The sequence below is a fragment of the Emys orbicularis genome, chromosome 6 (assembly GCF_028017835.1).
Source record: "Emys orbicularis isolate rEmyOrb1 chromosome 6, rEmyOrb1.hap1, whole genome shotgun sequence".
In the NCBI taxonomy this organism is placed as follows: domain Eukaryota; kingdom Metazoa; phylum Chordata; order Testudines; family Emydidae; genus Emys; species Emys orbicularis.
The window spans coordinates 72,373,476-72,388,872 of record NC_088688.1 but is presented as its reverse complement, the minus strand read 5'-3'; the positions used below and the strand labels follow the sequence as shown (position 1 = coordinate 72,388,872).

Here is a 15,397-nt window from a genome sequence, read left to right as displayed (position 1 = left end):
GCCAGTGCAGACCAATGCCTGGGAGACCTATTGTGAATTAGTGAACAAGTTAATAAATACAGTTTAAGGACATGGGAGGGAAAAGCAAGGATAATGGATCATAAAATGTATTTCAGTTTAATGGTTTTGCCAGTCATGCATCATGGGAATGCAAGGCACTCTGGCTATACCTCCTATGCTAAGGGGGCCAGGAAAACATAGTGTAGCTAACTCTATGCTGCATAGGGACTCCCAAGCTCCAGGGACTCCCATTAGGACAGCTTTCCAGTTTTTGGGTCACCTTTCTGCAGAGACAACTAACAAAGCCACCTACTCTGGTGGTGGTTTTCTGACTAATTTATTTAATGGTGCTTCACTTCCCCTGCCCCTTCCTTTTCCTTCTCAGTGATGCAGCAATATGAACAAAAATGATGCAGGGGAAACTGCCCTGAGAATGCAGTAGTTCTGGAGTCAGGGGATGTCAAAAAGATAGTAAATTAGGTGTCCAGGGGGATTAAAGGGGAGGGGTTAAAGGGAGAACATGTGCTTCTCCTTTCCAGACCTACTAGTTGGAGCCCAGGTCTCTCAGATCTTTCATCCATGCAGTGTCTTAATAGGCTGGGGAGACCCCAGCTAATTAAAATCCTGCTCTCAAAGTACTTTGAAGTCAAAGTAAACAGGCACACAAACAAGTTAATACCTTAATGATCGATTATAGGATTGAACAAATAGTCACTCACAAAATCCTGACAATAACAATTGTTGGCACTACAATGCAATTGGGAGGTAGGGGTATAGCCTTATCTATGCTAACAAAATTAACCGTTGTTGGTAACAGGTGTTGGCAAGGGTACCTCTGAACTAGTGTGGACTGTTGTAAGTGCAAGCGTTGCCAAGGCCAAACCCTGCTCAGTACTATTTCAGAGATGGTGGCAGTGCCGAACAGGGTTTGTTCTTGTCTGCAGTTGATAGTTGAACCGTATTCAGCACCAATTCAGTCATGTCTGTTGTTAGCAATGGGTACTCTTGCTAGTGTAGACAAAACTGGGTGATGCTTTCACAGACTAATTCTTTCAAAGCTCTGATGGAACATGCCTATAGAGTCAAGGAATTCTTAAATTTAAAGGATAATGCAGTTACTCATAAATTTCCAAATTAAGTCTTAATTCATGGTTTATTAGCCTCTTGGAAGCTTGACAATAAAACATTTCCTCACTAACCTGTTTTTCCTCCCTTGTCTGTGCTACAGGGCTACATGAGATTTGGCCAACTGACATTTTCCAGTTAAAAAAGCATATAAAAATTAGTGACACTGTTAATGCCATAACTTTAAGTACAACATTCTGGATTTTGTTAGGAGGGTGGTTTACAAAGCGAACTTGAAATAAAATGGCTGCATCTGTCTTTTTTAAAATAAATAAATAAATAAACCATTTTCCTCTGTTTTGAATATAAATATTCCTTTGCAATGCTGAAAATGCAAAAAGATCACCACTGTGTTCACCATTTCCAGCAAATGCAATTTACCAGTCAAATTTCACTGCTCAAGCCCAGTAAAGTAAATAATGATGAAAAGCAAATTACTATTTAAAATTTTTTGGTATTAATGAATCATCTGAAGTGGCATTAGTAACGTCATTAAAGAATTTTGGGGAAAAACATACCTGACTATCTTGATTACATTCTTTTAAACTGACTTTACTTTGTGGGTTTTTGTGTGTGTGGGTGTGTGCAACATGTAGGTCAAATGTAGGGCTTATCAAACTTGACAGCCTTTTAACATTGAAACTCAGGCCATAACTCAATCTGTTTAATTAACTAAACCTCTTTCCATTGTGTGAATTAAGGACATTGTATGTCTTAACTTTGAATTTCCTAGCTAATGTGTTTTTTTTCACAAGCTTAACTATACATGACCACAGATGGTATTGTTTCTGCCCCTCCCCCAATATCTAAAGACGCTAATCCATATTATGTAGGGGTTTAATTTATTTTTTTGTCCTGGATGTGAGTGGAGAGGATGTATTCTGAATATTTTCAAACGGAAGCATGTTGGAAAAGGGGAAGGTGAGACACACAAACCTCTGGGTTTTTCAGCTGTTTATCTGAAAGGCTCTTAAGCAAAGTAAGCTGTCATGGGATAACAGGTCTTCTCATGGAGTGGTAACTGGTTAAAAGATAGGAAACAAAGGGTAGGAATAAATGGTCAGTTTTCAGAACGGAGAGAGGTAAATAGGGTGTCCCTCAGGGGTCTGAAATGAGACCAGTCCTATTCAACATATTCATAAATGATCTGGAAAAAGGGGTAAACAGTGAGGTGGTAAAATTTGCAGATGATCCAAAACTACACAAGATAGTTGAGTCCAAAGCAGACTGCGAAGGGCTACAAAAGGATCTCACAAAACTGGGTGACTGGGCAACAATATGGCAGATGAAATTCAATGTTGATAAATGCAAAGTAATGCACATTGGAAAACATAATCCCAACTATATATATAAAATGGTGGGGTCTAAATTAGCTGTTACCACTCAAGAAAGAGATCTTGGAGTCACTGTGGATAGTTCTCTGAAAACATCCACTCAATGTGCAGTGACAGTCAAAAAAGCAAACAGAATGTTGGGAATCATTAAGAAAGGGATAGGATATTAAGCCAGAAAATATATTGCCTCTGTATAAATTCCTGGTATGCTCACATCTTGAATACTGTGTGCAGATGTGGTCGACCCATCTCAAAAAAGATATATTGGAATTGGAAAAGTTCAGAAAAGGGCAACAAAAATGATTAGCAGTATGGAACAGCTGCCATATGAGGAGAGATTAATAAGACTAGGACTTTTCAGCTTGGAAAAGAGATGACTAAGGGGGGATATGATAGAGGTCTATAAAATCATGACTGGTGTGGAGAAAGTAAATAAGGAAGTGTTATTTATTCCTTCTCATAACACAAGAACTAGGGGTCACCAAATGAAATTAATAGGTGTCAGGCTTAAAACAAACAAAAGGAAGTATCTTTTCACACAACACACAGTCAACATGTGGAACTCTTTGTCAGAGGATGTTGTGAAGGCCAAGACTGTAATAGGTTAAAAAAGAACTAGATAAATTCCTGGAGGATAGGTCCATCAATAGCTCTTAGCCAGGATGGACAGGGATGGTGTCCCTAGCCTCTGTCTGCCAGAAGCTGGGAATGCGTGACAGTGGTTAGATTATTTGATGATTACCTGTTCATTTCCTCTGGGGCACCTGGCATTGGCCACTGTTGGAAGACAAGATACTGGGCTAGATGAACCTTTAGTCTGACCCAGTGTGGCCATTCTTATGTTTTTATCCATTCAACTGCCATTAAAGAAGAGAGAGCTCCTAGCCTGTTCCTCCCCGCTTTTCTTAAATTACACTCCACATTTCTTTCCGATGCCTTGGATGACATGCATTTGATGCTCTTTGCGGCAAGGACCATGTCCTTTTTGTTTTTGTTTTGTTCCTTTGTTTGTTTGCTTTTGTTTTTGATGACTGGAAAACACCCAGTACATTTTTAACACAGAGTCCACCTTAATATTTGTACAGCACTTTGAAGATTTATGTTTTAAACACCCTGAGGTGTTATCTGCACTAAACTTTTTTTGGGAAATTTCCCACCAGTGGTAGCAACAGCAAGCATAGGTGAAAACAGGACACAGGTTTCTTTACCACCATTGTCCAGACATAGGCATGCGCAGCACATTTCATTAGGGTGTGCACCCAGGGAATTTTTTTTTTTTTTAAAGGCGAACATCATAAAGGGCGGGGTGTGGGAGGGGGTGCTGTGTGCAGGAAGGGGCTCAGGGCAAGGGATTAGGGCAGAGGAGGGGTGTGGGGTGTATGAGGGGGCTCAGGGAAGGGGGTTGGGGTGCAGGAGGGGTGCGGAGTGCAGGAGGGGGCTCGGGGCAGGGGATTGGGGTGCAGGGTGTGGCAGGGGGCTCAGGATAGGGAGTTGGGGTGCAGGAGGGGTACAGGGTGCAGGCAGGGGGTTGGGGGGCAGGAGGGGGCTCAGGGCAGGGGGTTGCGGGGCTCAGGGCAGGGAGTTGGGGTGAGAGGTGCAGGCAGGGGACTCGGGACAGGGAGTTGGGGTGCAGGAGGGTAGGCTGTTTTCAGGCAGGCCCGGGGCTGGGTATCTGGGCTCCCCTGACCCGGCAGGCAGGCTCGGGGGCTGGGCGCTTGGGGCCAGGCCGGGCAGAGGGGGCCGGGGCGGATCGCAGCGGGGCTGGGGTGGATTGTAGAGGGGCCGGGCTGCTCCCAGGGCTGGACTCAAGGCTGAGGGTGCCGGGCCAGAGCCCCCGAACAGTGCCGGGGAGCTGAGCTCGCAGCCGGGCTGCGGGGGGGCCTGTGGGCCGGGCTTGCCCCCTGCCCCGGGCCTGCTGGCTCCTGGGCCCCACTTAAGGTGGGCTGGGTTCAGGGGCGGCCTGACCCCCCCGGGTGGTGCCCGGGCCCCCGGCCAGCGTGGGGAGCCGCAGGCGGGTTTGGGGCCCTGGGCGCTGGAGGGGGGCAGCTGCCTTGGGGGGTGTGTGGCAGTACCCCTGCGGGCCACCTTAAGCGGCTGTGTTGGTGCTGCTGGGTGGGAGGCTGCCAGGGAGCACATGGGGCTGTTAAAGCAGCCAGCCCGGCCCTGGGGAAGGGGAGCCCGGCTCAACAGGGTGCAGGCAGGGGGCTCAGGGCAGGGGGGTGTGCAGGAGGGGTTCGGGGCCTGGCCCGGCGCCGCTTACCCGCAGCAGCACGCTCCCTGCCTGCCAGGGCCCCACGCCGCGCCACTCACCACGTCCCTGTGCAGCCCCGAGGGAGGGGAGGGGCGGCACAGGGCTCTGCACGCTGCCCTTGCTATGCCTCCAGGTACCTCCCCTGAAGCTCCCATTGGCCGAGGTTCCCCGTTCCCGGCCAAAGGGAGCTTCGGGAGGCGGTGCTTGGAGCAACCCCCCGGCCCCAGAGACATGGTGCCCTGATGGCTGCTTCTGAAAGCAGCGCGGGGCCTGCGGCACCACGGGGGGCAAATCCCGCGGGCCGGATCTAAAGCCCTGAGGGGCCAGATCCGGATCCGGCCCATGGGCATTAGGGTGTGCCCGGGCACACCCGGCACACCCCGTGCGCACGCCTATGTGTCCAGACCTGTTCTAAGCAAGATGAGCTGGCCTGGCACAGAGTGCACCCTCTGTTTTTCCTAATCTAACCTAATGCAGCAATGGTGGGAAACTTCCCAAAATAGTCTAGCATGGGCACAGCCTAGGAGGCAGATAATCTTATTTCCTTATCTAGATAAGAATTAGGACCTTGCCTATACCAGAAAAGTGACCTAGTTTATTTTTTTTTAAAATCAGTCTAGTTAAACCAGTGCAAATTCATAAAGACGATGCACATAAACCAGGTTCAACCCTACCTTATGTTAAACTACTTATTTAAGGTAAATTGATACAAACAAGGGTCAAATTGGATTATGTGTCTCTACTTTAGAGTTTAGCACTTGTTTAAGTAGCTCAGTGTAAAAATTAATTTAGTTTAAACTGATGCACTTTTCTAGTATAGAAGGCATAAATCACAGCAGTTAAGTGCTTTTTCCCATTGCCGCAGAGGTGGGATTAGGTGGGAATTCCTGACTTCTTCTAGTTTTGGACACAATCAGTTCATTGTATTTGTTCCTTCTCCCCGCCCCCTTCATTCCGCTCCCTTTTTGTTTGCCCCTCTTCCCTTTTGGGGAAAATCTTGAATTCCAGTCTCTCGCTCCCAGGATACCAGTTGAGAAGAGGTACCTTGCAGTGCTCTTTCAGATGACTATAAAATGACATCTGGTGCTTTTCTCCCCACAAACTTCTGAGTTCTTGCTGAGCTATTTTCTCAGCACAATACTGGTTGACACGGGGAGGGGGCGGGGAATCGATCTAAGTTACGCAACTTCAGCTATCTGAATAACGTAGCTGAAGTCGGCGTACTTAGATCTACTTACCACGGTGTCTTCACTGTGGTAAGTCGATTGCTGACGCTCCCCTGTCGACTCCGCCTGCGCCTTTCGTTCTCTGGTGGAGTACCTGAGTCGATGGGAGAGTGCTCGGCGGTCAATTTATCGCATCTTCACTAGACACGATAAATTGACCCCTGCTGGATCGATCACTCTGGAGGTAAGTGTAGGCATGCCCTAAGACCCAGTCTTGAACTATGATGTACTTCCACTAGACTGCAGAAGGCCCATCCTGCTGCAAAGAAGAATCATTCCTTTATTGCTAGTTGTTCCTTGGCTACAATGATAGGTGCAAGATGGTGCTTCTGTATCAATGTTAGTAGGATGAAACTGAGAATTCTATCACTATAGGCACCACTGTTCTGTGATTAGTTCACAACAAGGACATACATTGATCATAGAACAGTGATGCCTATGCTGGTAGAATTTTCCATTTCATTCTAGGCAGTCTTATTTAAATGCTTTTGAGATGTATGATGGCTACTAGAAAGTGTACCTGTCTGTCTCTTCCCCCATAATATAGTATACCATTTTCTTGTAGAGAAAATCCTTTGTCTCCATTGCTGATAGAATTGAGGTTCTATTAACATAAACAAAAACCAAACAAAAAAAACTTGTTTTACTGCACCCCATTCCCTCAGAACCTGAGCACTTCGTGTTAATTAGATTGACAATAGCAAAGTCTCTGAACTTCATAGAGTGGCTACTCTCCCTTTTGGTGTCCTTGAAGTCTGTGCTTGGAGTGGGGTTCTGGGGGGGGGGAGGAAGAATGGGGAGGGAGAGAAAAAATAGATGAGAATGTCGTTTTGGTCATGGGAAAATGTGATCAAAGAGAGAGGTAACTGCAGTTTCTTAAAGATGGTCAGATTCTAGACTCACCTAGTCTCTTGATTTTTACTTCACAGCTGGATACCTTTGACAAAGGCCCTGTTTACATTAAGGAATTTTACTTATGTGAGTTTGGTTTGGTATGTTAAAGGATCAAGCTACACTTGTGTAAGCACTGCTTTACACCAATGCAACATGTTTATGGGGCAAACCCTTAATGGTATAACTGCATCAATATCATTACACTGGTGCAAATTTATTTAATAAAGACAGGGCTTATGGGCTAGTTTACACAGGGAAGTTATTACTGTATAAGGGTAGAGTGTGACTATAAAGCATAAAGCACTATCTATTCCAGAATAGCTCTGTGTGTGGAAACTCTTACACTGGAATAAGTGTGTCCACATGGGGCGCTTATCCAGTCAATTTCCCATTAGACAAGTTCTATTTACCTTGTCTCCAACTCTCGCATGCTTTTTTCCTCAGTTTTATGATCTGCATTGTCCCAGAGAAGTGCTTTTGTCTTGATGGTTCATAAATAGAGATACTGAGTAAAACTTTTGTAAGTGCATAAATCCCATTTTCAAGAGTGAGATTGAGATTTAGGTTCCTAAATCTAGATTTCAAAAGGGATTTAGGCACCTTTGAAAGTGTTACCTTTTGTGTACTGTAATGCATCTGGAATTTGGTTCATTCCTGGCTCTAAAGATTATGACCAAAGCCTTGAACTGGCAAGGGTGGTGCATTGGGCGGGAGGTACTGGAGTGCAGGCTGGATATGCTCCTGGCAGCATAAACCATACAAGTAGTGGGCAGCTGCATTTTGCACCAGCTGGAGCTTTTGCAGCCTTGGAAAATCTGCAAGCCTGCTACCACCACCTGGACAATTTGGCACTGAAAACACAAAGTGTTTTAAAATGTAGATGGGAGATGTTTACTTTTCCTTGTGGGGTAAGGTAGTATTAAGGGTATTCTGAATGTGTGCAGTCACAGATTTAGGTACTTTATTGTAGTGTACACATGGAGTATGTTCATATGTAAATAGTCGATACTGTGATTAATTAACATTTCAAGTTCGTATTGTTATATTTGAAAAATACTTAACTCTTCCCCCACCTCCACTGAAAACAAATAGTCAAGAGTAAACGGAGAGGTTGGGATATTCAGGTGTGACTGTCCCGTTCTGTACCACCTCTTCCAGTGTGACTTTTTTCATTTAAAAAAAAACAAAAAACCTGTTGATCACTTCTAACTTCTTCCCTTGTTGCTAGAGTTTAAGTGCATGGCCAAGTCTCTCATTTACAGGGGGAGGAGGGGGGAAATCCTTCACCCAGGATAGATTTTAAGGGAAGCCAGTCTGGGCTTAGTCTCCTGCAGGCTGAGCGGGGGGCGGGGGGAGAGAGCGTGTGAGTGTGTGTTGCTCTGTCCCCTCTCTGAGGCGGGGTGAAGCAGCGATTCTCCTGCCCTCCGCCTGCCTCGCGGGGCGTGGCCCTGGGTGCTGGGCCGTGGCACTGGGGCCGGTCCCTGCTGGACAGCGCCGGTCCCTGCCGCGCCCCGCCCCCCTAGCCCAGGCTCCCCGGCCAGCCCGTGGCGCTGCCCTTGCCCTCCTCTCGGCGGGCGGGAGCCGGGCCGGCTGGGGGCGGTTCGCGCTCCCTCCTCCCGGACAAAGGTGCCAGGTGTCGCCCCGCCCCTCATTGTGCGGTGGGCGCGGTTGCTAGGCCGCCCCGCCCCGGCCAGCGGGCAGCTGCTGCACTGTCTGGGAGCCTGCAGCCGCAGCCGCCTCCGGCCCCGCTCTCCGCTCGCAGGAGAACCCGAGCCCAGGCGGTTCCAGGATGGAGGGCGATCGGCTGGAGCCCGTCGTGAGTGCGGGGCGCGGGGGTTCTTGCGGCCGTGGCTGCCGGCTCGGGGTGGGGGTCGGGCGGACGGTGGGTGCCTGGCCCCGGAAGGTCCCGGGGCGCTCAGAAGGCGGGAGATTCCCCCAGCCGGCGGGGCTCGTGGACGCCCCAAACTTTCTGCTTTTAGCACCGCTCAGTCCCGCTGCCGGCCCCCGGCGTGTGGCACTGCCCCCGTGCTCCTGTAACTGCAGCGGCTGCCCCGCCGCACCCAGCCCGAGAGCTGCAGGCGGCGGCGCTGCTCCCGGTTGCGTCCCTCTCGGGCGCTGGAAACCTGGGCGCGTGGATTGCAGGCTTTCTGCAGACTCATCCTGCTGCAGTTCTCCGCCCTTCCTTGCTCCCGTCTGACAGTCCTGCCTGGAGAGCGCCCTCCAGAAATCCCTCGTGGGGGTGTGGCTGGAGAAGCCTTTGTTTTGGGGGACCGAAGCAAGGTTGCCCATTACTCACTGATTCTTTAGCAGCCAAGCTCCCTCCTTTCCTCCACCCCACCAAACCCAGTTCACAAAGCACCATTCCTAGGGCGTTGCAGAGCGTTTCTCCTAATTCATTCAACCAGGCTATAATTTACTTTGACTGGACTGTAATTGGGACAGGAACCTTTTTCCCCCCCCGTCCCCCGCCTCCTTAGAAACAATGTGCTTTCTTGTATTCTTCGTGATTGTTAGGGCCTTGGAAGAAGGGTGAACCCAACTATTGAATGCACGCTAGAGAAAAGCAAGCTTAAGTAGATATGTGAGGAATAGTTTATCCAGAGCTACTTATTGAGAACTTGGATCTTTCTTGTGGAAGAAATTTTTGTAACCAAATATACTGAAATAAATTGAATAATGCAATTGATTAACAGTTATTTATAGTAAAGTGATACGTTCAGGTAGTTAAAGCATGAACACATGGCTTTTACTTAAAAAAAAAAAAAAAAAAAGCCCCATGCAAAATATGTTTTCAGGATTGTTACATTTTTCATTTATTTTTTTTTAAATGTCATTTACAGCTCTTATGCAGATTATTGTGCAAAGCAGGAGAAGTAGAACTAAAAGGAGTTGATATTGACTCTAGATAGTTTCACTTTTGCTTACTATATTTACTGTTTGCACTCCCTTTGGATAATAATCACAGTATAGGAGGTGAAATAAATTAGTTTCAAGCCTTTACATTTTAATCTGTGGTGTTAGTAATGTAGATAGTGAATCTGGTATTACAGAATTTTTGGCCCTTTTAGAAGATGAACTGCAAAGCCAAAAGACAGGAACTTTATGATTAATTTAAAAAAAAAAAAAAAACCTGCTTTGTTTTTACAGTAGACTTCTCATTTTTGCTGGAGGACCTGAGATGCAAGCCTTAGCTTTGTTGTGCTTATATTTTTGGAGCCACTTTCTTTTTCTGCCAAAAGAACAGGAGTACTTGTGGCACCTTAGAGACTAACAAATCTAATAAATTTGTTAGTCTCTAAGGTGCCACAAGTACTCCTGTTCTTTTTGCGGATACAGACTAACACGGCTGCTACTCTGAAACCTTTCTTTTTCTGATGTAAGATGTAAATGTAGTTTTGAATGTTTGTATATAATGTGAGTCTTACTGGCTCAGATTCTGATCTTTTCTTAATTTTGCTTTCCTCCTCACCTCTCTCTCTTCAAGGTTACCATAAAGAATATTGAACGAGAGCTCATCTGCCCAGCATGCAAGGAGTTATTTACCCATCCACTGATCCTCCCTTGTCAGCACAGTATCTGTCACAAATGTGTAAAAGAAATTCTCTTCTTCACACTTGAAGACTCTTTCACTGATCTAGGCTCTGAATCCTCCAGTCAAAGTAGCCCTCGTATTCGAATCCATTCTCCTAGTTTGGATAGAATTGACAGGGTTAATAGATCAGGTATGTACCAGAATATTGTTTGTGCTCTGGGAATTTCATGTAGAAGACTGATTTAATATGAATGGTCTTTGCCTTAGTAAAGGTGTCATCTCGATACTTTTAATGTTGAATGTTGTCACATGAATGATTTCAGAATGGTTTAGTTTTCGGTCTTTGTTTATAGCATGCACAAAAAAAATTGGACGTGGGAATGTCCTATTGTAAAGTTGAGTTACTCTAGTGGACGTATATAAAATAGTTTTTAAATATAGTATCCTGTAAATTGGTTCATAGCTATTATTTTTCTGTTGCTAAATTACCCTAGTCACTATGGCTGTTTAATGTGACATAATCTTAGATATCTTTAGAAAATGCCATGTTTTTTGTTTAGGTTGGTCTCCAGGCTTTATGCTTGCTCACAGTCTGGTGGCTTTGGTTTCCTTTGGAGTCTTTTTAGAAAAGCTGCACCAACTATATATCTCCTTTGCTTCATGCATTTCACTAAGGCATATTAGTAGATTACTTTCCATATGTGATATCAGAACTCTTCAAGCAGAAAACTTTGCAAGAAGATTGAACCAGAGTTCTCTGTGTAAAGTATCAAGGAATACTTAATTACTGGTTTCTTTAACTGTTATTTCATGTCTGACTTTATCTTGAACATACTTAGCTTAACCTTATTATTCAATTAATTAAATATTCATAGATGTTAACTAAAATAAATACACCTTATTAAATGTAAATTTAAATAAGTGTAAAAGTACTCTGTAACACTTCAAAAAAAAAAAAAATCTCAAGGGATGGCTGCACTTGCAGGTATTCTGGAATAGCTATCGCTTTGGAATAACTCTGAGGGTAAGTCTACACTACCCGCCGGATCGGCCGGTAGTGATCCATCTATCGGGGATCGATGTATCACGTCTCGTCTAGATGTGATACATCGATCCCCGAACGCGCTCCCTGTTGACTCCGGAACTCCACCAGGGCGAGAGGCGGAGTCGATGGGGGAGCGGCGGCCATCGATCCCGCGCCGCGAGGACGCGAAGTAAGTCAATCTAAGTTGATCTAACATACGTCGACTTCAGCTACGCTATTCTTGTAGCTGAAGTTGCGTATCTTAGATCAATTTCTCGCCCCCCCCCCCCCCCCCCCACCTAGTGTAGACCAGGCCTGAGTGTGGACACTCTTATTTTGGAATCAGAGTGTGTTTTCCTGTGTTATCTTAATCCACTTCCATAGATTCTAGGACTGGAAGGGACCTCGAGAGGTCATTGAGTCCAGTCCCCTGCCTGCATGGCAGTACCAAATACTGTCTAGACCATCCCTGATAGACATTTATCTAACCTACTCTTAAATATCTCCAGAGATGGAGATTCCACAACCTCCCTAGGCAATTTATTCCAGTGTTTAACCACCCTGACAGTTAGGAACTTTTTCCTAATGTCCAGCCTAAACCTCCCTTGCTGCAGTTTAAGCCCATTGCTTCTTGCTCTATCCTTTAGAGGCTAAAGTGAACAAGTTTTCTCCCTCCTCCTTATGACACCCTTTTAGATGTCCCCCCCTCAGTCTTCTCTTTTCCAAACTAAACAAATCCAATTCTTTCAGCCTTCCTTCATAGGTCATGTTCTCAAGACCTTTAATCATTCTTGCAGCTCTTCTCTGGTCCTTCTCCAATTTCTCCACATCTTTCTTGATATGCAGTGCCCAGAACTGGACTCAATACTCCAGTTGAGGCCTAACCAGCGCAGAGTAGAGCGGAAGAATGACTTCTCGTGTCTTGCTCACAACACACCTGTTAATGCATCCCAGAATCATGTTTGCTTTTTTTGCAACAGCATCACACTGTTGACTCATATTTAGCTTGTGGTCCACTAGAACCCCATATCCCTTTCTGCCTTACTCCTTCCTAGACAGTCTCTTCCCATTCTGTATGTGTGAAACTGATTTTTCCTTCCTAAGTGGAGCACTTTGCATTTGTCTTTGTTAAACTGCATCCTGTTTACCTCAGACCATTTCTCCAATTCGTCCAGATCATTTTGAATTATGCCGTATCCTCCAAAGCAGTTGCAATCCCTCCCAGTTTGGTATCCTCTGCAAACTTAAGCATACTTGCAATGCCAATATCTAAGTCGTTGATGAAGATATTGAACAGAGCCGGTCCCAAAACAGACCCCTGCGGAACCCCGCTTGTTATATCTTTCCAGCAGGATTGGGAAGCATTAATAACTACTCTCTGAGTACGGTTATCCAGCCAGTTATGCACCCACCTTATAGTAGCCCCATCTAAGTTGTATTTGCCTAGTTTATTGATAAAAATATATCATGTGAGACTGTATCAAATGCCTTGATAAAATCTAGGTATACCACATCCACCGCTTATCCCTTATCCACAAGACTCGTTATCCTATCAAAGAAAGCTATCAGATTGGTTTGACATGATTTGTTCTTTACAAATCCATGCTGGTTATTCCCTATCACCTTACCACCTTCCAAGTGTTTGCAGATGACTTCCTTAATTACTTGCTCCAATACTGGTCTGTAGTTTCCTGGGTTGTTTTTATTTCCCTTTTTATAGATGGGCACTATATTTGCCCTTTTCCAGTCTTCTGGAATCTCTCCTGTCTCCCATGATTTTCCAAAGATAATAGCTAGAGGCTCAGATACCGCCTCTGTTAGCTTCTTGAGTATTCTAGGATGCATTTCATCAAGCCCTGGTGACTTGCAGGCATCTAACTTTTCTAAGTGATTTTTAACTTGTTCTTTTTTTATTTTATCTTCTAAACCTACCCCCTTCCCATTAGCATTCACTATGTTAGGCATTCCTTCAGACTTCTCGGTGAAGACCGAAACAAAGAAGTCCTTAAGCATCGCTGCCATTTCCAAGTTTCCTGTTACTGTTTCTCCCTCCTCACTGAGCAGTGGGCCTACCCTGTCCTTGGTCTTCCTCTTGCTTCTAATGTATTGATAAAAAGTCTTCTTGTTTCCCTTTATTCCTGTAGCTAGTTTGAGCTCATTTTGTGCCTTTGCCTTTCTAATCTTGCCCCTGCATTCCTGTGTTGTTTGGCTATATTCATCCTTTGTAATCTGTCCTAGTTTCCATTTTTTATATGACTCCTTTGTATTTTTTAGATCATGCAAGATCTTGTGGTTAAGCCAAGGTGGTCTTTTGCCACATTTTCTATCTTTCCTACCCAGCGGAATAGCTTGCTTTTGGGCCCTTAATAGTGTCCCTTTGAAAAACTGTCAACTCTCCTCAGTTGTTTTTCCCCTCAGTCCCATGGGACCTTACCTATCAACTCTCTGAGCTTAACAAAATCTGCCTTCCTGAAATCCATTGTCTCTATTTTGCTGTACTCCCTTCTCCCCTTCCTTAGAATTGTGAACTCTGTGATTTCATGATCACTTTCACCCAAGCTGCCTTCTACTTTCAAATTCTCAACGAGTTCCTCCCTATTTGTTAAAATCAAGTCTAGAACAGCTTCCCCCCAGTAGCTTTTTCAACCTTCTGAAATAAAAAGTTGTCTGCAGAATTCCAAAGTGGATTCCCTTTAAATTCAAGCCCTACCTTTATTATGGAATAACTTTCATGTGTAGACAAATCCTAAAACTTGCATCTCAGGTTTTAGCAATGTTAATTTCTTGTCTTTCATTTCTCAAGAGCAGAAACTTAGATCACCATCATCTTTTAAAGAACACTTAAATTAGGACTGTGGCTAGTTATACCTCTTTTTGTGTCCTCTTTCCTGCCCCACCCCCCCAAAAGGATGGAGTTTGACCAATATGTTGCACACGTGGATTTGCTAATTTAAAAAAAAAAAAAAAAAAATCCTAGTCTGAAATTAGTTACCCTCTAATATTTTGTATTTTGGCTTGCTGTCGCCCAGGAAGTGTCCAAGATATTTAGTCTCAGAGAGGTTCTTTGGTGCTTGTTCTGCAGGGACACGTGAATTATAGTACCTCTTTACTGGCACATCATGTTCACTGTAGATTTGTTGAAAATTGCCTTCTGTGAGACATTATCCTGCACTTCTGAGGCTAGCAATCCTGTTTGTGATGTTAATACAGTAATTTACCATCTTCACATTTTGTGTACTATTACATCCAGACCAAACAAAAACAAACTTGTTAAAAGAACACTTGGGTTGCAAAATCAAGTGTGTGGAAGCTAAGAAATGGCAGAACTAAGTGTTGACCATACAACCTTAATTGGGCCCCTTTGTGCATATGCACTATGAAACTGTCTGTAATTACATGACCACATATTATTTTATCCATAAGATGCCTGCCTCATTCAGTGTGTAGGATGAACAGTGCTCATTGAATGGGTAGCTTATTCAGTATATAACCCCATGCACTATTTTCCACATGCCATCCAAACTCTGCACTGAACGCAGAATTATTAATTTCCTCTGGAACTTTTCTGTGGTACTCTCATCATAGTATCTTAATTCTTCACAAACATCTTAGTTATTTACAAATATTAATTAATCTTTACAACACTTCTGAGGTGAGGTGGTATTTTCATCCCCATTTTACATATGAAAGACTGGAAATACAGAGATTATATTTTTGTAAATATTGTAAAAAAAAGTGACAAGTAATTTAGGGTGCCCAATTTGAGACGCCTAGGGACTGATTTTTTAGAGTACTTGGTACAAAAGGCTAATTTATGTGTAAAGCTCCCATTGACTTTGTAATGCTCCCAACGGTGGCCAAAGAGCATGAGTACCAAGCTCAGGGCAGACTTGAAAAAACAGGACACAAACCCTAAATTGGTTGTGAGTTCTAAATGTAGATTTCCCCAACCAACTGTACCATGTGCAAACTCTTCAGGCACATTAACAGCCTTAAACAGATTCACTGACC

At 44.6% G+C, this 15,397-nt stretch overlaps 1 protein-coding gene across 2 annotated transcripts in view; it reads left to right on the top strand.

Moving 5' to 3' along the window:
• TRIM36 (tripartite motif containing 36) overlaps nucleotides 1–15,397 on the top strand; it is a 46,596-nt gene that overhangs the window by 8,953 nt on the left and 22,246 nt on the right. For both annotated transcript variants that reach the window (XM_065406399.1, XM_065406400.1), the window contains exon 2: nucleotides 10,315–10,552. In XM_065406399.1, coding sequence (XP_065262471.1) covers nucleotides 10,315–10,552 — 238 coding nt within the window. The remainder of the gene's footprint in view (nucleotides 1–10,314; nucleotides 10,553–15,397) is intronic.